At 38.7% G+C, this 26,170-nt stretch overlaps 1 protein-coding gene across 1 annotated transcript; it reads left to right on the top strand.

The window, feature by feature from the left end:
• The first annotated feature begins 23,511 nt into the window (after positions 1-23,511).
• On the top strand, positions 23,512-25,635 carry LOC136781522 (uncharacterized). The gene is made up of 6 exons (XM_066740438.1): positions 23,512-23,517; positions 23,709-23,890; positions 24,019-24,126; positions 24,274-24,435; positions 24,527-25,245; positions 25,295-25,635. The coding sequence occupies exons 1-6, from the start codon at positions 23,512-23,514 to the stop codon at positions 25,633-25,635; spliced, it is 1,518 nt and encodes a 505-aa protein (XP_066596535.1).
• Positions 25,636-26,170: the final 535 nt, after the last annotated feature.

The raw sequence follows: 26,170 nt of genomic DNA, 5'->3' as shown, positions 1-26,170 counted from the left end.
CATGTGTATTCTCTTGTGCTTCTTTTGCTATTTCCATAAGTGCAAACATATCATTCATTTCAAATGCCCTATCTAAACGAAATAGCTTTGCATCGACATTTATCATATTGTATATCATTCTTTTTATATATCTTACGTCAATAAAATGTGATGATAATATTTCTATGTAAAGAAATATGGATTTACAATTTCTGTGATTGATGTAACAACCATGTAGATGACCTTGTTTTTCTTGATAGTCAGGAAGATTTTCCTCTTTATTTGAGCAATAGTGTATTCCTTGTAAAAATTTATGTAAGTTTCTTAACGTACAATTTATTACTTTTTCAAAGAATTCTCTTAATTTTTCAATGAAATTATCATCTTTTATCTTACATAATGAGCTGCAATTCCATACTTTTTTATGTTTATTTTTTATTTCTAAAAGTGGTAAAACATTCATAGCTTTACCATCTACAGATATGATAATAGGATCAGTCCTATTATAAGGTAAATATGCAGTTTCTGCAAAATAAGGCTCTGAAGAAGGAGTGTGTCGTGATTTGCCACATAACATTAAAATACTATTATCAATATTATCATATTGTTTCAATTCACTGTAATGCGTTAGGCATACCTCTATCTTTCGCTTAACTCGTCTTAAAACTTGTCGCAAATGATTAATATATTTTTTTCTAGTATGCATACACCACTTTACTATTCGTTGAGCTTCTAATCTGCTTTCTGTTACCGATGGTATACCAAGAACTTTAGTAATGTTTGAAACATATTTTTCAATACTTTGTTTCATTTTAATCTTATCGTTAGTTGTATTAATATTTTTATATTTAGAAATAATATTTGCAGCTACATGTATTTTTAAATTTGATTTACAATAATCATTTGACGATTTTCTTTCTTTCATATAATTTAGTATGTCTTGCCTGTGTTTTTTATAATAGTCTTTTCTTTTTAGCGAAATATTTTTGATATTTCTTTTATAATATTCTTTTTTCTTTTCTAATATACATTTACTAGAGATTTTCTCATCGCTATAACGATGCTTTACGTAATAATCTTTCTTTTTTAATAAAATTTTATCCTTATGTTTTTCATAATATATTTTAGGTTTTTTCCTTCTTCTTTGTTTACAAATAGAGTCATCAGAACTATTATTATAGTTTTCGCTTTTTCTTGAACGTTTTACTTTACTTGTCGATTCGTCAGCAACAACAATTTTAGTTATCGCTGCAGTTGATACATCAATTTTTGTTTTATTATCTATACTTTTATTCTTATTATCAATTTCTGTGCTTTTAATAAATTTACAAGCAATATTTAGACTTGCAGATTTCTTTTTATTGTAAACTTCTCTGCGTCTCTTTAAACGATTTTCATATTTTTCGTCAGTTTCACTTTCTCTTAATCTCTTTTTTCTATCTGCTTTTTCTTGTGCCTTTTGTAATTGAGCAAAAGATATAATTTTAATGTTTTCATTATATTAGGCCGTATAACGATTGGAAAATGTTCTAATCGATTGGTTTCGAATAATTCAAGCAAATGCGGTCGCATAAACTTGTGATGGTATGAAATCTGATCTGTTTTTTTTCCATATAAAAGCGATACAGCAAACGCGATTGCAAATACTCCGCAATCGTTTGAGTTAGGTTGAAATTGTACTAATGGAAACTGAACCTTGTTTTTCTCAAAATTATAGAACGGAAATAATTTTTTTTTAAATATTTCATGATGCTCGTGTAACCGTTTATAATTTAAAGAATCATAAATATATATACTTTTGCCATTATAATATGAACATACCCAATGTCCACCAATATTTGTATTTAATTTCTGTGAACTATGCAGTATTTGGATATGTTTATTACCACAAGTTACCGACTCTATTGTGTCAGGTAGTTGTATTCTCCACGTATTACGTGGCCTATAATTGGAGCAAGCTTGTAAAAGCATTGCAAATTTATCCATATGAGCATCTGTCAACCATTCTCCTCGACGAATAATATCAATTTCGTCAGAGGATAATTGGTGTGATGCCATTATTCAATAATATATATTGAAAAATATAGAGGCGTTCAAACAACTACCGGAAGGATATGATATAGTAGTTGGAACTGCCGTATATGGCGTTCAAATGAGATCCTTTTTCCTCAGAACAGCCGATAACTAGGTAAATACTCTCAGTGAGTTATATAAAATACTGAGAGTTACAAAATAATTATATATAAATGGTGGATAGGATTAGGAAAAGGAACGAGAAATCAGTCTTTACTAGATAATCTGAAAAAGAAAAAGAATAATATATTAACTTATGAAAATATAGTAAATTTGTTATGTACATAAACTATAAACTTTACTTTGATTATTTATATGACAATAACATTGTAATGAATAAATTATGTAAATAAAATTCTAAGTAAAGATTATGTTCAAGTTACTTAAAATTTGTATGTGTTTATCATTTACATTTAATTTATTAATATTGTTTTTATTAAAATAATAATGAAAATAATAAATTTACTTGATTCAGAAAATTAATAGAAACGGTAAACATATTGTAACTAGGAATATGATTTTCGAACCCAGTACAATAGCGAAATATACAATAAAAGTACACTGACCGGTATGTTTGGCGTCCCTCGATGCAATTAGGAGTCGCTTCTTAGATCCCCTCACCATCAGTATAACTCAAGACGGAAAAACGCGAATTAGCATACATTTTGGATTAAAAAAATTTGAATATTAAAATTTAAGTTCTTTTTAATAAAAAATGCATGCTAACTCACGCTTTTTCATCTTGAGTTTTTATTAGTGAGGGAATCTAAGAAAGGGTTCCTAAATGCATCGAGAGACGCCATACATGCCGGTCAATGTACAATGACCGCCACTAATGGCCTGCAAGATTTTTTTGATGCGTTTAGGAACCATACCTCCCCATGGATTTTTCCCCGGCTGGACTGAGTGACTGGAAAGAGTATAGGATGTGTATGATAGGCTATCCTTGTTTAAATGCCTTAAAGAGAAAGAGAGAGCCTTATACCGCGTTCAACCTGGATTCTCCAGGCCTTCATTTCTTATTTTCCTATCTCGGACGTCGCCATTGCTCTTCTCTCTCTGACTCATAGATTTCTATCTGCGTCTTTGTCTAAAATAATTCTACGCCACTGGGTGATTTTTTGGTGAGTCTATACCACTGGACCTATCTGTGAGTCTTGTGAGAGTGTGAAAAGTGCAGAAATGTCAGTTTGGCAGCGCGGATTTTTAATCAAACGAGTGTTAGTATAAATTGTTAAAGAGTTTTAATTTGTTGGAAAATGTTAACCAGTTATAGTGAAGTTATAAAATTTTTAATGACTTTTCTGGATTATCGAAAAAAACAGGTATAATAAATTTTTTATACTTTTAAAAACTTACATTACGTATTAAGGAAATATATTAAGTTAATTCTTGTCAAAATTAACGTAATATATAAATGTATGAAACAAATAGATTCATGAATTTAAATAAGAAATACATAATAAAAAATATTGTTTTAATTTTTTAAATAATATGCAGATCCTAGTGTACTTATTATCATGTATAGTTAATTGGTAAAATTACTGCTAATTATAATGTCTCTTTTTCCTAGGCGTAAAGGTTGTATGGAAGGTCCTACCAGGAGTAAAGTGCATACGTCATAATGATTTCAACCAGAGGAATTAAGCAACGCTAAGGAATGGAACACAGTTTCAGATCACGCAGCATGCTCTCCACATCTATAATAAGCCAACCTGTTTTCTAAGATAAGTAATATTACTGATAACCATATATAAAATGTATTCAAACATGATCCTTTGTGGTATCCCTTATGTTTCGCAGGTCAAATGTTCTAATAAGGCTGATGAGCTGCATCCAATTGGTGAATAAAAATGAGGCCAGGCTATGTGTCAATTCTGCTGGTTCAAATTGGGAATCTCCATGCAGAAGCCAAATGGAAATATTAAAAAAAGATTTGTTATTCAGGTAATATTTAAGAATGATCTAAATGCATCAATATGGCTATTACTGGTAGTCATTTTTCAAACTTGTTTATATCTAAACTTATTTTCTTTGCTGTTTTAGGTCCAGTAAATATTAATAGATTTGGCTGTCAGTATTTGGTCTTAATAACTGTCCTGCATTATAAATGGAGACTAGTAAAGCTGATGAACTGCAACCAAGGGGTGAATAAAAATGAGGCCAGGCTATTTGTAATGCTGCTGCTTCGAATCTGGAATCTCCATGCAGAAACGAAATTGGAAAGATTAAGAAAAGATTTGTTATTCAGGTATTATTTAACAATGATCTAAATGCATCAATATGGCTATTACTGGTAGTCATTTCTCAAACTTGTTTATATCTAAACTTATTTTCTTTGCTGTTTTAGGTCCAGTAAATATTAATAGATTTGGCTGTCAGTATTTGGTCTCAATAACTGTCCTGCATTATAAATGGAGACTAGTAAAGCTGATGAACTGCAACCAAGTGGTGAATAAAAATGAGGCCAGGCTATTTGTAATGCTGCTGCTTCGAATCTGGAATCTCCATGCAGAAACAAAATTGGAAAGATTAAGAAAAGATTTGTTATTCAGGTATTATTTAAAAATGATCTAAATGCATCAATATGGCTATTACTGGTAGTCATTTTTCAAACTTGTTTATATCTAAACTTATTTTCTTTGCTGTTTTAGGTACAGTAAATATTAATAGATTTGGCTATCAGTATTTGCTTTGAATAACTGTCCTAGATTATAAATGGAGATGAAAGAAAATCTTATATATAGAAAGTAGGGTACAGGATAATGAATTAATCTTTCAAAATATTTTTCTTTTCTTTATTTAGATTACGTTTATATATTATATTGTGAATTATAAAAGATTTATTCCAATGGATTCAAGAGCAATATACCTTTTTCTGACGGTTTTAATTAGCTTCTTACTTTTTCTCCTTTTTATGTTTAAACGTCGTCATTTGTCATGAATCCCACAGATAAATCTATATTTTTACTTTCCTATGGGTAATTCTACTTTGCATATGTATTTGCATCCATGCTCAAAATAATTATAATCATAGTAAATGAATGTATTTATTGTGTTCGGGAAGTAAAGCTTTGCAGATTATGGTAAAATGTATTAGTTTATTGAAATATTATTAATTGATAAATGAAATTATTGCTATTTTATAAGGTATTAACTATATGTGGTTTTAATAAAATAAGATGCATTTTATATAAAGATTATTTCAATTTTATTTATTATAAATAATCGTAGTTTATTAGTATATATTATTAAATTGTTTTTACAAATAATATTAATTAAAAGAGACTATCCATTCAGGGAATATCAATCATTTATTTCAAATTGAAAAGTGTAAGAGAAAGAGGATAAGTTTACTTAAATTTGTAAATGAAATAAAAATTAAAATAAATATAAAAATTTTTCATTAATTTAATACTGTTAATATATAACTTTCTATTTCGCGTCGTTTTCATCGCTTTGTTTATCAATATTTTTGCTGGAATCGTGTTTTTTTCTTCTTCCTTTGAATGCAAGTGCTCTATCGTTCAGAAAAAAGAGGGGCGGATGTAAACATTGCGCTATTGTTATGATTGCTGCACATAGGAGATTCACAAGTTATTTCGATTTCGTGCGGCTAACATCGCGAATCCTTTTTTTAAATTATGGCTCCCAATATTAGTGAGGTTCTGCGAGGGAGAATAATAGGCCATTACGAAAATGGCAAAAAACCTCGAGAAATTGCAGCTTTTTTGGGTGTCAGTGAGCAGTGCGTAAGGCACTGGATCCAAAAGCATCGAGTTGGTGGTGATCATGCTTTGGTGGACCACAGGAGGAGAAATGCTCACCCAGTTTCCACCACTGCCCAGCAGGATGAGGATCTGGTTAATTACGTAAGGGAAAATCCATTTGGTACAGTAGACGACGCAATAGACATGACCGATTTTCCTAGATCTAATACGACCGCAAGACGCAGACTGAACGCGACGGGTATTTGTTGCTATCGTCCGGCAAGAAAAATTACATTGACTAATTCGCACCGCGAACAAAGAATTGGCTTCGCGCTACAATGTCAGACGACCACTGTTGAGGACTGGGCTACAACAATTTTTACCGACGAGAAAGTTTTCAGGTCTAATGTAGACACCAGGTACCATGTGTGGCGTCCGAAGGATACACGTTTTGATTCACAATATGTGGTTCAAAATGATAAATCTGGAAGAATCACATGTGGTGTCTGGGGATGGGTTTCGGGTCATGTTATGGGTGAATTGGTGGATATTCCACCACGCATGTCTTCTGCAGACTACACTGCAATTTTGGAAGATGTTTTACTTCCAAGTGTTCGAGCAGTGTATTCTGCAGAAGACATGCCCATAATTCGGCTCGTGCAGGATAATTCCGGCGTGCACACTTCCCAGGAAACTCGTGCATGGTTCGAAGCTCATCCTGAAATCGAATTAGTCCAATGGCCCGCGAAAAGTCCAGACCTCAACATAATCGAAAAAGTTTGGGCGCGAATGACCAATCTTTGGGTTGCACCGCGTAACCGGTCGAGAGCAGCAATACTAGATAACGCACAGACAGTTTGGGAAAACTTACGCGACGAACCGCAATTTTTGACGAACTTAGTAGAATCAATGCCACAAAGACTAGACCAAGTACTGCAACGAAACGGTTACTGGACAGATTACTAACAGACCATACAATAACACGACAATTAGACACTTACTAGACAAAGACAAACGGACGAACGAAAATTTGAGCGCGTCTACGTCATTACCAAATGGAATTTCCTGATCGTAATTAACTAGATCTTGCCTGGAAATGGAACTTCAGATGGTAAGTTGTTGTACTTTTCTGGAGCAGCTCCACAAATCTGATCATCCAGGTTTTAACAATGGGTTTGTTTTTTTGCCCTGCACTGCTGCATTAGTTCAATGAGTTAGAGTGAGAAAACAAATATGTTTGTCTTATTTCAATTAATTGCACTAGTTCAATAGTGCAGGGGAAAAAACAGACCTAATGCTAGAAGCATACTGAGAGGAATTCCTGTATATGATGTGTATGATTCGATGCTTTTTGATAAAGTGCCTTACACACTGCTCACTGACACCCAAAAAAGCTGCAATTTCTCGAGGTTTTTTGCCATTTTCGTAATGGCCTATTATTCTCCCTCGCAGAACCCTACTAATATTGGGAGCCATAATTTAAAAAAAGGATTCGCGATGTTAGCCGCACGAAATCGAAATAACTTGTGAATCTCCTATGTGCAGCAATCATAACAATAGCGCAATGTTTACATCCGCCCCTCTTTTTTCTGAACGATAGAGCACTTGCATTCAAAGGAAGAAGAAAAAAACACGATTCCAGCAAAAATATTGATAAACAAAGCGATGAAAACGACGCGAAATAGAAAGTTATATATTAACAGTATTAAATTAATGAAAAATTTTTATATTTATTTTAATTTTTATTTCATTTACAAATTTAAGTAAACTTATCCTCTTTCTCTTACACTTTTCAATTTGAAATAAATGATTGATATTCCCTGAATGGATAGTCTCTTTTAATTAATATTATTTGTAAAAACAATTTAATAATATATACTAATAAACTACGATTATTTATAATAAATAAAATTGAAATAATCTTTATATAAAATGCATTTTATTTTATTAAAACCACATATAGTTAATACCTTATAAAATAGCAATAATTTCATTTATCAATTAATAATATTTCAATAAACTAATACATTTTACCATAATCTGCAAAGCTTTACTTCCCGAACACAATAAATACATTCACTTACTATGATTATAATTATTTTGAGCATGGATGCAAATACATATGCAAAGTAGAATTACCCATAGGAAAGTAAAAATATAGATTTATCTGTTGTGACAGGAATATCGCCTGTCACAGAGCGTTGACTCTGGCGTATTAGGACTGGTGGGCGCGGTCGGTAACTAGCTTACCGCCGCGCGACCCACTAGCCTAAATTATTAATTGGGTCGCCCGCGGCAGCACGTGCCGGGATCGCGGATCGATATCCGCGATCACCGCCCGGGGCGCTGATTGATAGCCGGCACGTGCTCCGTTGCCGCGGGGACTCACTTTCTTTCCGTGGACGTCGTCGCAGGAAGAAGACCGGCGAGACAAAATTCACGTAGAGTAGGTATCCGATACCTCCTGCTGCGGCCTAAGTCTTCGTTCACCTATAGCTCGCGCCTTTTCGGTTCCCTTGTCCTTTCCCTTTACGTAGTGCATGATCCTGTGAATCCTATTCATTGTCGGAATATCATGCGTGAAGTGAGTGCCTATGGAAACGAGAGAAGAGGGGCTGCGGAGTCCGTTTGGGCAGTACGAGGGGTGAGAGCAGGAGCTCGAAGGATGAGGTAGCGTGGAAACCCCGTATGGGAGAGTACACGGTTGTGTTTTCTTCTTCTTTCTGTTGCCGGTGGGGTTGAGGGAGCAGCTGCGGCCACGGGCGGACCCCCCCCCCCCCCGTAATTACTCTTTCCTCCTTAATTAAGCCTCGCGGATTGAGCCGGCGTACGCCTTACGCCGTATTGAACATTAACGTTCATTGGCCCGGAGGGTCCGGCAGCCATTCGCAAAAGGCGACGGTCACCTAAGAAAACGTTTCGTTTTTTTTTTGTTTATATATTAAGTTATTCTCATGTCTTTTGGTAAATAGGTGCAGAGCCTGATTTTCCGAGTATCGCGAAGTATTAGTTAATTCAATTTAGTGAAATTTTGGTGGATTCGAAGTTAACCCATTTTTATTTACACACCCTGGGAAAAGTCTCAGCCGGCAAGCCGCGGGTGAGCCTATGCGTGGCGCCCACCCTAATTAATATTTCTTTTGTTCATTTATTCGCATAGGCTTCTAGCTTAAAATACCGGGTTATTTAGGCCACCCGTGTGCCTTGTGTACACCGCTTTAATTCCGTGCTCCCCTCGCGGAAGAGACAGGCGAAATCTTCAAGCCTGGTAAAAGAGATGTCACAAATGGCGCCCAACGTGGGGCCTTAAAAATTGGCAGGGGACGAATCCACCCCATTAAAATAAATTTTTATTATTTAATAATTTTTTTTTTCTTTTGTGTAAAATGGTTTACTAATATCAGGTATATTATTAATGTTAAATATATATTTCTTGGGAGAGCCACCCAAAGTTTATGAGTTTGCTTGGGAAAGTCACCCACAGCACTGCTAGGGATAGCCACCTAGTTGTGTTTGTTTGTTTTTTTTTCTGGAGGTACAGCGGCCTATCCATGAAGACAATAATAGCCAGTGTAAACTGGTTGATTGATTGTTAGAAAGGTTGGCTGAGATCGGGCGTTGAAGGATTAGAATATTTCTATCCTTACAGCGCCGTTCTAACCTACGGTATTTATTATTGGTTTTTCAGAATTGATGATTTTCTCGCTAGTTTTTGCGAGTTCTATTGGAAATATAAACTGTTCGAATATTGCAGACAACTTTATAAATTCCATATGGACTCTGAAAAATTACATTAAAATTAATTTACGTATTTAGGTCCTACCTATACATTTTTTTTTGAATTAATAGAAGCAATTGATGTCTGCTGTCTACAAATAGGTTACAGTCACCTTCGTTATTGGATTTTTTTTTGGTAATTTAAAAATCGGGCAGAGTAAAATTTCCTATTATCAAAGTTATCTGAGCCGATAGTTCTTTTGGAATTTTATTATTATATAGGTATCCGGAACCTTAAATAGAGAATTGTTAATAACTTTAAAAAGTTTTTTTTTTTGGAAATTAATAATTTTCCCTTCTCTTTGGTACCATAGTACCCTCGGATTGGGAAGACTCAATGATGCTTACTTTTTGTTAATTAAGCGGTTCCTTTTAGGTAACAGTCACCTATATTTACTGATTACAAGTTGTAAATTCTTTCTTTAATTTTTCATAATTTTTTTTACTTCATGCATGGCGTGGAGTCTGAATTAATTAGTTTACTAATTTGTTAATGGAGAATTGAGATAAACCAATGGTCTTCGAACATTGGCAAATTAAAGTCGTTTTTTTTTTTGCTTAATACCATGGTACACCGTTAATAAGAGCGCTCAATGAAGCAGCTATACGGGGTGGATCCCGAGTAACAAAGCCCGATAGCAAAATTAGTTGAAACATCATTGCGTATAAAGCTGCTCCCGTGGACTCTGCCGGTGACGGGAGGAGAAGTTACCTGCCTTTGTCGATGGCTCTGCTTAGCTAGTCGAATATAATTGCTCTCTAAATAGGCAATCAAATTTCTCTCCTCCTTATTGATAGTTGGTGGTAGATAGTAGATAGTTACTTTTATATATATTGAAATGATTAAATCTATTTTCATTATTATGTTCTATTGATATTCATATTGTGTCATGCCATATTTTTTTTTTGTATGCTTTCTGCGCTTGCTTTTCCATTTACAGGTCAGCAATGAAGTGAGTACCTGCGTAAATTGAAAATGCGTACCATTATATTTTGACCAATCCTCCTTCTGACCTAAGGCACAAATTTTACTTTATTGAAATAAATCACGCTTGCTTGGGCATTCCCTTACGCCCTGCTTATTAGTTCTGCTGCCTGACATTTGCGCTTTTGGTTTGCTGAGTGCGTTGCTAGGGCTGCATGCTAGGAAAAACAGTGATTTCCTTAATATTAATTCTTGCGTTTTTAGAATTTAGCGAGCGGTAGAGCAGATTCCAAGAACTTATGGCATACAGATAATTTAAAAATCTTTAATCTAACTTTGATCTGAATTATTATTGTTTCTTTCAATTACAGTTGTTAATTAAAAATTAAATTAACCCATTAGTATTTTCTTTCTCTTAGTAAAATAGCATTTCAGATAATTTTCCTTCGGATAATTATTGAGAAGCTTCATATACCCTGCTTACCAATGGGAATTGCGTTTTTAATTAGTTTTTTGTTGTTGTTGGTAACTGCTAAATACCTTAACATTTCAGCCCATAACTAACTGTTGTGATAAATAAGTACTCAGATTGATACTTTCACTTCTACCTTCTTTTTAATGACTTGCGAATTCTAGAACTAGGGTACAGTACTCCTTAAAAATAAGAATTATATTTTGTTAATAACCTCGACTTTGCGGACATCATCAGCGAACTAAAGATAAGGAACGAAACCCATTCTTGCGAAAATAAAGGCTTTACCTCCATCCCTGCGAACTACCCACCTTACAAGAATTGTATTGCTCCCCATTTTCTGTCCCTTTTCTTGCGATAAATTGTTAGCTATTGCCATCACCATTAGGAGACAGACCCTGATTTAAAATGGCTTTCCTACCAAGAAATGAGCTGGATCGAACCAACCACGCCCGGGATCAACGAGCCCAACAGCGAGAGGAACATCGGCAGACAGACCGTAACATCAAGGATTGGACTAATACCCTCCAACTGGGCGAGATAATTAGAATTCTACAACAAGAAGGTCTTAACGCTGACGGAAGAATTAACAAATTAAAGGATCGACTCTACCGTTTCATGAGAAGGAAAGAACTCGGTATAGACGCCGCCAAATGGCATCCCCATGTTGATGAAGTAGCTCCAGCAACCATGGTTCCTATGCGACATGAAACATGTCAAGGTTCCAATCACAACTTACCTGGACCAAGCCAACCCAGAGTATCCCCACTGAATGAGGAGGTTCCTTTACTGGAACTTACAGGAGTGCGACCTGTGACATCACCGGTCTCTACTGCCATAGCTATCACCACGGTAGCTTCCACCGTTGCTGATACTCGTTTAGTATCTACCTTAGGTAGACCGATTTCTTCAAGTGTTCAGCAAATTTCACCCATTATCTCAACTGTGGGTACGCCTCAGCTGAGACTGGAAGATCGTAGTCATACCAGACAGGCACTGAACCTCCATGTATGGCCAGATTCCCAACACCCAGTAGTAACTCTACATGAGTCACACTCGAGAGATCGGCCTCCGAGTGCACAAATAATTACAGAAGTTTCGGGAACAGGTACCATACCTAGAAGGGATCAGCCTCCTATTTTTGCCACATCAACCACTAGAAGTGGAGTAACACCAGATTGGTGGTTACCAGGAGAATGAGATGGAAGTGCTACTGATATCGAGGAAGCAGCTCATTCTGCCTTAGATCATTTCAAGAAACTAACCATCGAAGCTCGCCATCGTCGCCGGCAACAAAATGAAGAAGCTTTCCAGCGTCTTGAGCGACAACCAAGAATAAGCAAACCATCACGTGAATTGCCACCATCTCATGCCCAAGTTCGACATCGAGTCATACCGACGTCATTACCACCAGAGTTTCCAAGGACGCAGCAGGCCTCACCTCGTCATGTGGAAAGAAGAGGCTCCCAATCCTCTAGAGAAAGAGTTCTATCACATGCAGGACAAAATCAACATTCGGAAGAGCACAGACCTAGGCCCGAGCCTATGGATAATCGACGGAGGCGTCATAGGGAAGACCCTGAGGATTTTGATTCTGACCAAGATTCTTCTGATTCCACTTATCAACCAAGACCTCGTCAGAGAAGACCTTATAGATCTCACAGTTCTTCTTCTGACGATTTCTCCGATCCTGAAGATGAGCTCCATGACAAAAATAGCCGCCGACAGCGTCGCCATAGGATACGTCATTCTTCCGCCGAATGTCACCCTGCCAGAAGAGGGACCAAAACTGTAGACACCCTACAAAAGTGGCGGATTTCTTTCGATAATGAACGAAAAGAAAGTGCAGTATCCTTCTTAGAACGCCTTGAAGACTGCATAGAGTGATCCGGCCTACATAAACGAGAAATTTTGACAGCGTTACCAGTAGTCCTGACTGGCCCAGCTAAAAAGTGGTACAGATTGCATGGACGAGACTGTCAAACTTGGTCTGAATTCGAGACAGAGTTTAAACGAAGATTCTCAACTAAGGAATATCGAACCCGAGTAAAAGAACAGGCTCGCAGTCGCCTACAAGGAGAGCAGGAAGCAATTACGGAGTATATTGAGTATATGGAGACCATCTTTTCATATCTCGATCCTCCATTATCCACCAGAAGGCGATTGGATATTATTTATTATAATCTCCTACCTGCTTACACTCGCTACTTTCTTCGGAGCGATTTCTCATCCGTGCGAGGCTTGATTCAACAGGGAAGGGAATTGGAGTATCAGTGGAATAAACTCAAGGAAAGAAGAACTCCGGGAAATACTGTAACGCCATTGCCTGTCCCCACCGTAGTTTATAGTAAACCCTCTAAAACTAGTCAAGCCTGCGCTGCTATTCAAGACCCCGCATCCTCTGATCAGTCGGACTCTGGTGCCCGGAAAAAGAAGAAAAAAAAGACACCACCCATCGAGGTGGAGGATAAAACAAATTCGGAGGAAATTAAGGTTGCTAGTGTCGAAGACAAGATCTCCAACAATACCAAGAAACAGGGGAAAGGGAGAGGAAAACTCACCCCAACTTCACCGATTACACCTGCAGCCACACCACCAGCAGTTCCTCAATTCATGGTATTCCCTGCATGGCCACCAGGTTTTCCCTTGCCATCTGGATTGCCCTGGCCGCCTGGAGTTTCTTGGCCACCAGCACCAACGACACCGCCTACCACTATGGCTGACAGTATGCCAAGACCCTTACCTAAGAATCAACGAAGTAGGACGAATAGTCCTTGTTTCAATTGTCAGCAGATGGGCCATTGGGCCTCAGAATGTCCTCAACCGTGAAGGCCAAGACTAACAGGGACTAGGTCACCTAGCCCCAGAAGTGAAACAGCAGCAGTTGCTACACCAGGTACATCAGCGGGAAACGCCAACGCTGGTGGACAGCAAGGGTCAGGTCCACTTTAGCATCTAACGAAGAGACCCTAGGTTCAGGTGACCGCCACCTACCCACACGCTCATATAGCGTAGACAGGACAGAACAGGACATGGCTAAGGAATTAAGAGAAATTGATGGATTAATTGATTATTCGATTTTTGAAGAAGGGGAAGAGTTTATCACACCTAAGGACGAGAAGGAAGCTGACGACGAATCACCACTGGTAATCCGCTGTTCAGTATTAAGTAAGGACACGGACGTCATCCCAGAGGAACGTCAAGTAAAGAAGCTGATCAGCGACCCTCCTAAGTCTGTGGTGGCAGTAGGCTCCCCCATTAACGAAACTTTTGTTATAAGGTCTGGGACCATTTTTCCTGATTTGGCGGGCCTGAGGCCCGAGCCTTTAGATTATCGAGGATTTTTGCATATCCAATTATTTGACAAATTATTTTTAGGGTTAATTGACACGGGCGCTGAGTTTAGTTATATAAGTCTTAGAGCTGCGAAACAAATTAACCCTTCTGAAAGTTTGACCTCGTCGGCTGGCGTTCAGGTAGCGGATAGTCGATCTTGTGCGATAGATCGAGACGCCGTCTTGCAGATGACCGTAAATGGAAAATCTGCCAATCTCCAGGTTAGCATAATACCAGCCCTAGCAATTGATTGCGTTTTAGGAGTAGATTTTTTTAAGTTGTTCGACTTGGTGGTCGACGCTAACAGGAATATGTGGGGAACTTGCGATGTTCCACAGTATTCGCTGCTACTGCCAGGAATGGATCATATACCCACGGACGAGTTGGCTGTGGTAGCTAGAGTGGTACAACAACCAGAGCGGATAAGAAAACCTAGCGTTAGGGATGAGCGACCCTTCTTATGGCTTCAGTTAGGTAATGTTCGAGCGCGAGTATTACCAGACACAGGTGCCGTGAGAACCTTTATAGGCGAACGCCTAGTCACTTTAGTCCAACCTTCGATAGATACTACCAAAAGTAGTCTTATGCGATTAGGAGATGGTAGTGTGACTAAAACTATGGGTGAAACTTCCATTGAATTTGAAATTGATGAAGTAAAACGAACCCTGTCAGTCAAGGCTGCGCCTATTTTAGATTATCATTGTATTTTAGGCATTGATTTTATCAAAGCATTTGGAATTACTATTAATTTGCGCCGGCGATTATGAAAGGTTTCCGCGGGAGGATGGAGGAATTTCGCACCAGTAGGCGACTCCACCAATTGGAAGGAAGAACCTTGGGATTGTGCAGCATTAATGGAACTTTCAACGGATCAGACGATTTCGCTTGAGGGACTGAAGAAACGACACGCCAAACCTCTTTCTGACGAACCAGGTGTAACACGACTAGTGAAACACCATATCGACATCCAGGGCCATGCACCTATTCGGCAACGCGCCAGACGCATCTCCCCGAAAATGTACGAGGTCGCACATCAAGAGGTGGACAAGATGCTTGCGAGCAGAGTGATCGAGCCTTCGTCCAGTTCCTGGGCGAGTTGTCCTGTTATCGTTCCCAAGCCTAACGGGAAATTTCGTTTCTGCATTGATTACCGGGAGGTAAATGCCGTCACCAAAAAGGATGCCTATCCCCTCCCACACATGGAGGCGATATTGGATAAACTGAGGTCAGCTAAATATATTTCAACGCTGGATCTCAGTCAGGCTTACTTCCAGATTGAATTAGAAGAATCAAGCAAGGAAGTAACTGCCTTCATAGTTCCCGGGAAAGGCCTGTTTCAATTTCGTCGAATGCCCTTCGGACTAACTAATGCGCCAGCTACTTTTCAGCGGCTCATTGATCGTTTAATAGGACCAGAGCTGAAACCCGTAGTATTTGCCTACCTTGACGACATAATTTTGGTGACGCCAGGTTTCGTCGACCACTTGGAGTGGCTCGAGAAAGTTGTGGGGATCATCGAAAACGCGGGTCTAGAGATCAACTGGGAGAAAAGCCAGCTTTGTTGTTCCGAAGTACGATTCTTGGGATATCTAGTGAATCAAGAGGGCCTGGCACCTGATAAAGGAAAGGTAGAACCTATCCTGGAGTATCCTCCTCCTACCAACCTTAAGCAACTTCGGCGGTTTTTGGGTATGGTAGGATGGTACGCCAAGTTCTTGCCAAATTTATTAGAGGATAAAATTCCCTTAGTCCGATTATAGCGCAAAAATGTTAAATGGGATTGGGGTAGCGAGCAACAGAAAGCTTTCGACAAATTAAAACATTCGCTGTGCTCGGCCCCCGTATTAGTAAGACCAGATTTTTCCTTACCTTTTCTCCTGCAGACTGACGCGAGTGACTACGCTATAGGAGCCGTATTAGTTCAGAACATTAATGACGAGGAGCATCCTATAGTTTTCATCAACCGTGTTCTCTCAGCCGCCGAGGTTAAATACACTGTCACCGAAAAAGAGTATCTGGCAGTGGTCTGGGCTATCAAAAAGTTGCGACCTTATTTAGACGGATATTCGTTTACAGTCATAACAGATCACAGCAGCCTGCGATGGCTTAACAATCTCAAGGACCCTACGGGAAGACTAGCGCGTTGGGCATTAGCACTTCAAGCCTATGACTATCAAGTCATACACCGTAAAGGTGCCTTGCACCATGTTCCAGATGCGCTGTCCAGAGCTTTTGAAAGTGCTCACCTGACCGAAGCAACAGGAGAAGAAGGAACCGATCCTATGGCTGTGGTGACAGAAGGGACAGACCCTTGGTACCACCGCAGAATGAAAGAAATCAAGAAGTCCCCGGAGAAGAATTCTGAGTGGAAGATGGAAGGCGAGCGATTATACCATCACTTGCCTAACAAGAAACACCAGATCCTGGGGCCAGAGTTAGATTCCTGGAAATTAGTTCTACCCCGTGGTCAACGAATCGAAGCAATCAAGACGGCTCACGAAGAACCATCGTCTGGACATTGTGGCGTCGCGAAAACCAAGTATCGCTTTGCCACTCGATTCTACTGGCCAGGAATGCGACGTGATGTATGGCAGTTTGTTCGCTCATGTTTAGTGTGTCAAAAAACTAAGGTTTCCCAAGCTCCGCCCACTGGGTTGATGATACCTAAAATAGTAGAGCACCCGTGGACGGTAGTGTCCGCCGATATAATGGGACCTTTACCTCCGAGCCGATCCCAAAACCGCTATATTATCGTATTCCTAGATAATTTCAGCCGGTGGGTCGAGATGAAGCCACTTCGTAAGGCCAATGCGAAATCAATCGTTACCGCCTTCGAAGATTTGGTTGTTTTTCGGTGGGGCGCGCCCCGTCTAATTTTGTGGGATAATGGAACTGAGTTTGCGAACCTAATCTTGCGACAGTGTTTGGATAGACATGGAGTGAAGCATTTTACCATCGCACCATATCATCCACAATCCAACCCAGTCGAGAGAGTAAACCGGGTAGTGAAAGGGATGATATCCGCGTTCGTGGGTGAGAACCATAAAGACTGGGACATTCATTTACCGGAATTTCGTTATGCGATTAACAGTTCTTTTCATACTTCTACGGGGGAATCACCTGCTTTTCTAAATTTTGGACGTGAAGTGCAGTGTTCCCGGTATAACCCTCAAGAAACCAATTCTAGTGAAGTGATGGTTAAAACTGACAAGGTGAACTGGACCGAGGGTTTAGGGAACATGTCAAAACTGTACGAGGTAGTGCGTCGACAGATGCGTAAAGCTAGTGAACGACAAGCGCAATATTATAATAAAGGGCGAAGGGACCTAGTTTACAAAGTGGGAGACCTAGTGTGGAGACGCAACCATGTCTTATCCTCCGGCGTGGACAATTTTGCGAATAAACTGGCTCCGAAATTTGAAGGACCTTACCGAATATTGCGAGCGTTATCTTCTAGTGTTTACGAATTAGACGATACCAAGTCGCGACGCAACCCACGAGCGCACGTGTCAGACCTTAAACCATTCATTTCAATTTATCCGGAAACAGATTTCTTCGAGTTGAAAGATACTCCGGAAGAACACCCCACTCCAGAAAGTTCTGGCAGCCCTCAGGTCCAGAAGGACGATAATAAAGCGCGAAACGAATCAATGGATCTGGGAGATTCAAATGACACCCCATCCGCGGGAAAGCAAGCCTCAGTTAAGCCAACCTCGTGGATTCAGCGTTTACGTCCCCGACCAAATAAGAAGTAGAAATTGTTCATAGGACTAGTTAATAGAACAAATCTCTTCGCATTATTTCCTTTTGTTGTAGTGATAGAAGAGTAGTTAATCCTATGTGTAGTAAGGTCCTGGTCCTGTTACTGTCTCTCCTCGATCACGTATTGTAGTACATTGCAACCCGATACCGCTTCCTCGGTTAGTAGATTATTGTAGGACCAGTGTTACTGGTCATTGCCTGTAAGAAGTCACCTACTTATTCCTCTCCACTCAGGTAACCCGGAACCGGCATCATTAGGAATTGACTAACTTTTATTACAGTAAGGAGACTGTCTCCTGTTCATCTCTAATTTTTTTTTGTGTTCTGCCCCTTTTTATTTCTGTAGAAAAGACGTTTCAGTTAGATACTCGCGCCAACGATGTCAGGCAGTGTGCCATACGGTCGTGGGCCCTATCAGCCCTTGGTGGGTGAATTGGACGGGGTCCCTCGAGCTTCCCCGGACACCGAGGACAGATTTCTCACCCGGACTCCGGGTGGACCCACCAATGCCCCCGAGATTGTGGGTATGAATTGGCCTCATTCCTTCCGTGAGCATTTCCTCCGTCGCCGAAGGGTCTGGCGTTGTCAGAGCGAGAGAGAGGTGCCCCTACCGGCCAGGATGCCAGATGTTGCCGCCTTCCAGAACACACCCCCGGCCTGGATGCTACCCGAGACCATGGAGCTGGCACCCGGGGACTTATTAGTACGGCCCGCCGCCTTCATGGTACCTCGGCAAGGCGAGTGGAACGAGGAGCGCCGGAGTCTCCCGGAGACCGTACCGGTCTTCCTTCCGGATCGTCGCTGGTGGAGTGCCCTTTCCACCGACCAGTGTTTCCAATGCCGTCTCCCGGGTCATGCCTGGAAGGACTGCCCTCGCCCGCCGCTCTGGGAGTATTGTTACCGGTGTGGCTGGCCCTTCGAGACCATCCAGACTTGCCCGCGATGTGCCACTGGATACTGGAGAGCTCTCGGCCAACCTCAGCCCCCACGGCCTGCATCCCTGAACTGGACGCGGGATATGCCGTCTCCTCCACGTGATGCCATACGCTGACACCGCTCCGACCACGACCTCGCCCGGCGACGCGAGTACTGGCGGAGGCATCAGCAGCAGGACCCTAGCGGCTAGGCCTTTGCTCCGGCGAACTCGAATTTTAGGTGGCAGACACCTCTTCAGCTCAAGGAGCAGTAATTGTTTATTTTCTTTGCGATCTCCAGGTGGCCGACACCTATGTAGCTCGAAGAGAGCATAAGTTACTTTTTCGCATTACTTCTTAGTCCCTAAGGTTGGGCGTTAGCCCCTTTTGTTGAGCTCAAGGAGCTGCACTTTGTTTTTGTCAAGGCGATCAACGCCTATTTAGCTCCATAGAGCACTCTGTTCTTTTATTTACTATTTTAGTATTAGGTTAAGGTGGCTGGCACCTATTTAGCTCAATAAGAGCATAAGTTGTTTATCAGCGCTTATTCCTTAGTCCATAAGTTCGGGCGATAGGCCTTTTTCCAGCTCAGGGAGCTGTATTTTGTTTTTGTTAAGGCGATTACCGCCTATTTGGCTCTATATAGCATTTTTTTTTGTGTACTCATTATTTACTAATCTAGTATAACTTAAGGTGGCTGACACCTATTGAGCTCAAAAGGAGCATAGGCATTTTCCCAAGCGTTTATTGACTTTATAATTTAAGGTAGCGAACATTTATCTAGCTCTAGGAGAGCATGCATTTTTTTTTGGTTCGCTAACACCTCAGTGTGATATTGTTCTAGCTTAAGTAGCACACCTGCATGGCTTATATGAGCCCTTTTGTTATATAGCTTCTGTATATTAATCAACTGTGTTAATTGCAATTCTTAATTTTCTTAAAGGGAAGGACGAGAGTTACCGCCCCTTCACGATCTTTCTATTATATTATTGTTTCCTACCAGGGGTAGATGTATTTGTGGCATACTTTTGCTTTTGTACCCACCAGTCATTATCATTATTATATTTCCTTTATAATCATTCTTTTGTTGTCAGGGTATTATTCTCTCCATTAAGGAGCTTCCCGTCCCTCAGTGCGTTAACCGGGTTGATAGAGCTCCGGGAGCATTATCACTATCTTCCCTGGGTTGACATTATCTCTGGGTCTCGCCAGATACTTTTTGGGTATCGTGCTTAGCAGCCCCTATTCCGGGGGACCCCCAGGTTTTTCTTACGGGAGGGGATGTTGTGACAGGAATATCGCCTGTCACAGAGCGTTGACTCTGGCGTATTAGGACTGGTGGGCGCGGTCGGTAACTAGCTTACCGGCGCGCGACCCACTAGCCTAAATTATTAATTGGGTCGCCCGCGGCTGCACGTGCCGGGATCGCGGATCGATATCCGCGATCACCGCCCGGGGCGCTGGTTGATCGCCGGCACGTGCTCCGTTGCCGCGGGGACTCACTTTCTTTCCGTGGACGTCGTCGCAGGAAGAAGACCGGCGAGACAAAAATCACGTAGAGTAGGTATCCGATACCTCCTGCCGCGGCCTAAGTCTTCGTTCACCTATAGCTCGCGCCGTTTCGGTTCCCTTGTCCTTTCCCTTTACGTAGTGCATGATCCTGTGAATCCTATTCATTGTCGGAATATCATGCGTGAAGTGAGTGCCTAGGGAAACGAGAGAAGAGGGGCTGCGGAGTCCGTTTGGGCAGTACGAGGGGTGAGAGCAGGAGCTCGAAGGATGAGGTAGCGTGGAAACCCCGTATGGGAGATTACACGGTTGTGTTTTCTTCTTCTTTCTGTCGCCGGTGGGGTTGAGGGAGCAGCTGCGGCCACGGGCGGACTCCCCCCCCCCTCCGTGATTACTCTTTCCTCCTTAATTAAGCCTCGCGGATTGAGCCGGCGTACGCCTTACGCCGTATTGAACATTAACGTTCATTGGCCCGGAGGGTCCGGCAGCCATTCGTAAAAGGCGACGGTCACCTAAGAAAACGTTTTGTTTTTTTTTTTTATATATTAAGTTATTCTCATGTCTTTTGGTAAATAGGTGCAGAACCTGATTTTCCGAGTATCTCGAAGTATTAGTTAATTCAATTTAGTGAAATTTTGATGGATTCGGAGTTAACCCATTTTTATTTACACACCCTGGGAAAAGTCTCAGCCTGCAAGCCGCGGGTGAGCCTATGCGTGGCGCCCACCCTAATTAATATTTCTTTTGTTCATTTATTCGCATAGGCTTCTAGCTTAAAATACCGGGTTATTTAGGCCACCCGTGTGCCTTGTGTACACCGCTTTAATTCCGTGCTCCCCTCGCGAAAGAGACAGGCGAAATCTTCAAGCCTGGTAAAAGAGATGTCACACTGTGTGATTCATGACAAATGACGACGTTTAAACATAAAAAGGAGAAAAAGTAAGAAGCTATTTAAAATCGTCAGAAAAAGGTATATTGCTCTTGAATCCATTGGAATAAATCTTTTATAATTCACAATATAATATATAAACGTAATCTAAATAAAGCAAAGAAAAATATTTTGAAAGATTAATTCATTATCCTGTACCCTACTTTCTATATATAAGATTTTCTTTCATCTCCATTTATAATCTAGGACAATTATTCAAAGCAAATACTGATAGCCAAATCTATTAATATTTACTGGACCTAAAACAGCAAAGAAAATAAGTTTAGATATAAACAAGTTTGAGAAATGACTACCAGTAATAGCCATATTGATGCGTTTAGATCATTTTTAAATAATACCTGAATAACAAATCTTTTCTTAATCTTTCCAATTTCGTTTCTGCATGGAGATTCCAGATTCGAAGCAGCAGCATTACAAATAGCCTGGCCTCATTTTTATTCGCCACTTGGTTGCAGTTCATCAGCTTTACTAGTCTCCATTTATAATGCAGGACAGTTATTGAGACCAAATACTGACAGCCAAATCTATTAATATTTACTGGACCTAAAACAGCAAAGAAAATAAGTTTAGATATAAACAAGTTTGAGAAATGACTACCAGTAATAGCCATATTGATGCATTTAAATCATTTTTAAATAATACCTGAATAACAAATCTTTTCTTAATCTTTCCAATTTCGTTTCTGCATGGAGATTCCAGATTCGAAGCAGCAGCATTACAAATAGCCTGGCCTCATTTTTATTCGCCACTTGGTTGCAGTTCATCAGCTTTACTAGTCTCCATTTATAATGCAGGACAGTTATTGAGACCAAATACTGACAGCCAAATCTATTAATATTTACTGGACCTAAAACAGCAAAGAAAATAAGTTTAGATATAAACAAGTTTGAGAAATGACTACCAGTAATAGCCATATTGATGCATTTAGATCATTCTTAAATATTACCCGAATAACAAATCTTTTCTTAATATTTCCATTTGGCTTCTGCATGGAGATTCCCAATTTGAACCAGCAGAATTGACACATAGCCTGGCCTCATTTTTATTCACCAATTGGATGCAGCTCATCAGCCTTATTAGAACATTTGACATGCGAAACATAAGGGATACCACAAAGGATCATGTTTGAATACATTTTATATATGGTTATCAGTAATATTACTTATCTAAGAAAACAGGTTGGCTTATTATAGATGTGGAGAGCATACTGCGTGATCTGAAACTGTGTTCCATTCCTTAGCGTTGCTTAATTCCTCTGGTTGAAATCATTATGACGTATGCACTTTACTCCTGGTAGGACCTTCCATAGAACCTTTACGCCTAGGAAAAAGAGACATTATAATTAGCAGTAATTTTACCAATTAACTATACATGATAATAAATACACTAGGATCTGCATATTATTTAAAAAATTATAATAATATTTTTTATTATGTATTTCTTATTTAAATTCATGAATCTATTTGTTTCATACATTTATATATTAAGTTAATTTTGACAAGAATTAACTTAATATATTTCCTTAATACGTAATGTAAGTTTTTAGAAGTATAAAAAATTTATTATACCTGTTTTTTTCGATAATCCAGAAAAGTCATTAAAAATTTTATAACTTCACTATAACTGGTTAACATTTTCCAACAAATTAAAACTCTTTAACAATTTATACTGACACTCGTTTGATTAAAAATCCGCGCTGCCAAACTGACATTTCTGCACTTTTCACACTCTCACAAGACTCACAGATAGGTCCAGTGGTATAGACTCACCAAAAAATCACCCAGTGGCGTATAATTATTTTAGACAAAGACGCAGATAGAAATCTATGAGTCAGAGAGAGAAGAGCAATGGCGACGTCCGAGATAGGAAAATAAGAAACGAAGGCCTGGAGAATCCAGGTTGAATGCGGTATGAGGCTCTCTCTTTCTCTTTAAGGCATTTAAACAAGGATAGCCTATCATACATATCCTATACTCTTTCCAGGCACTCAGTCCAGGCGGAGAAAAATTCATGGGGAAGTATGGTTACTAAACGCATAAAAAAAATCTTGCTGGCCATTAGTGGCGGTCATTGTACATATGTAGGTAGTGTCACGCATCTTCATCATGGAGGTACGAAGTACCTGGAAAGATTATAAGCTTGTGGGGTTGCCAGGTAAAGGGTGAGGAGAAAGAAGACTGGCCGCCATTGTAGTACCTGTAAAGTATAGCTACATATATATATATATGTATATATATCACTATTGTTGCAGGAGCAATGATAAAATGCGTATGGAATAAGTAACACGTTTATTAAAATCCAGATCAATATACAATCTGGTAGTAACCAAAAGAAAATTGTACTTCGTACATCTGTCATACAGACGCTATACAAACGAACAAACAACGTATCATTTGAAAAACAAACGGTTGCATTCAGCGTTGCCAAACCTTACACGCTGATACTTCGTACATCTGTCATACAGACGCTATTCGCTATTTGCACGTAGATAGAGGGGATAACCGAAACTATTACAGCGCCCATGGTGGCAACAATAGGAAATAATGCCTGCCAATTTTTAACGTTTTACATTTAAAACATAAAATGCCTCATTGTGTATGTTGTGTTTCGAGCTGCAAAAATAATGGTCAAAATACCAATTTTAAGTTTTATCGGTTTCCAACTGCCGCTCATAAGCTAACGCAAAGAAACAAATGGATTGCAGCAATAAGAAAAGAAAAGTAAATATATTCTAAGGGATAACCCCCCTATCTAATAGTATCCCAACATGCGTTTTACAATCATTATGCCAATAGACATAATTATTCATATATATTGTAAAATTAAAATACATTTAACTATATAATCATTATAATAATCATCCATAGCGTCAACGGTTCTACTTGGATACCAAAGCGATCGCATTATATATGTAGCTCTCATTTTATTGGTAATAGAAAGGCAGAGGAAGAAAGTGCTCCAATTTACGTGCCAACAATATTTCCTTCAACTCATGGAAATAAAATGAGAGAACATATGGCAATTGACAGGCATGATGTTATTAATAAATTTTTAACGATCGAATATCTAAATTAGTTGTAAAAATTTTGTACGTAGGTGAGATATTACTTTCATTTTTAGACATGATCGTTTTTTGCGCCGAAGGATGAAAAGGATGACATCGAATATAAAACCTCAGTCAGAAGAAAATATTTGTAATTCATCTGAAAATATTGAAATGCAAGCAGCAGACAATTACACAATTGATAAAGCATGTCAAGCTAATATATTTTACAAGAACGAAGAGTTGGATAGAACTTTTGTTTGTAATCGATATTGCTTTCAAAATAAATCAATTTGTGATGTTGAAATGCAAACAAATATTGAGGATTATTCAAATACAATAATTCGTCTGCATCAGAAGAAGCTTAAAGATAAGCAATGTAACACTGATTTAAAATATTTTTCTGATAAAAAAATTGGCTCTGATATCCAGAATGAAGATATTATGAATAAGTATTTTGGATTCAATGGATACCTGTCAATAAAAAAAGAAGAACAACTTAGAGATCTTGCTGGGCTATCCTTTGAAAGTTTTAATTTTCTATTAAAAAGATTCAATGATGGATCAAATAATATCAAAATCTCTAAAGAAAACAGACTCTTAATTTTCTTAATTAAAATAAAAACAGGATTAACGTTTTCAGCAATCAGCGTTTTGTTTAATATACACAAAACAACTGTTTCAAGGATTTTTTTTACTGCTTTAAAACATTTGAATACTACTACTAAGAATTTAATATTTTGGCCAAGGAAAAGTGTTGTAATGCGATCTGTACCCGAATGTTTCAAACACAAGGGTAATTATAGACTGTACTGAATTTAGAATTCAAGTCCCTTCAAAAGTAGACGATCGTATATTATGCTTTTCACATTACAAAAAAGGTTTTACGTTCAAGGGGTTAATTGGAATTACACCATCTGGATTTATATGCTTCAAATCAAATGCTGCTGGTGGAAGGAAAAGTGATTCACAATTAACAGTAGAGTCTGGTTTCATAGATTTACTGGAAGAAGATGACACTGTTCTAGCCGACAAGGGTTTTCCTGAAATAAAAAAAATAGTTGATTTGAATGGTAAAAATGTAACAGTCATCATGCCCCCATTTTTGGAGAAAAAAAAAGAATTTAGCCAAGAAGAAACTAAACAGACATACAATGTAGCAAAAGTTCGAATACATGTAGAATGAATTATGCAAAGGTTAAGAATCTATAAGATTTTAGATAAAATACCAGTACATTCATTTCCACATATTGATCATATTATACATATGTGCTGTGTTTTAACAAACTTGCAGCCACCTATTATATCTTGCAATGATAATGCGTCGTATATATAATTATTTTCATGTTTATATATTGATATAATAAATTGCACTATTTGTGTGTGTCCCAAAAATTAAATAAAAATAAATTTGCATTGTGTCTTTACAAAATAAAAAGGTTATTCAAACAGTGAAATAAAAGGGTAATATACCTTGATTTTATTGATAATTTTTATTTAATTCTACAAGTCAACTAAAATTAAAAGTTTCGATATCATAAACATTTAACGTATTTAAAAAATAAATATTCAATAACATTTTTATAAATAAAACCAACTGTAATGTAAAATCACAATTATATTTTTCTTATTTTAAATATGTAGTTTATAACTTCAAACAAATTTATAATAAAAATGTAATCAAAATACTACTAAGAAACTGACTCTAGAGGCCTACAAAA

Source organism: Prorops nasuta, unplaced genomic scaffold (genome assembly GCF_024137725.1).
Source record: "Prorops nasuta isolate Cenicafe-Biocafe unplaced genomic scaffold, Cenicafe_Pnas_1.2 PNAS00001, whole genome shotgun sequence".
Taxonomy (NCBI): domain Eukaryota; kingdom Metazoa; phylum Arthropoda; class Insecta; order Hymenoptera; family Bethylidae; genus Prorops; species Prorops nasuta.
The sequence above is the reverse complement of the archived record's forward strand: the minus strand, read 5'-3'. Positions and strand labels throughout refer to the sequence as shown.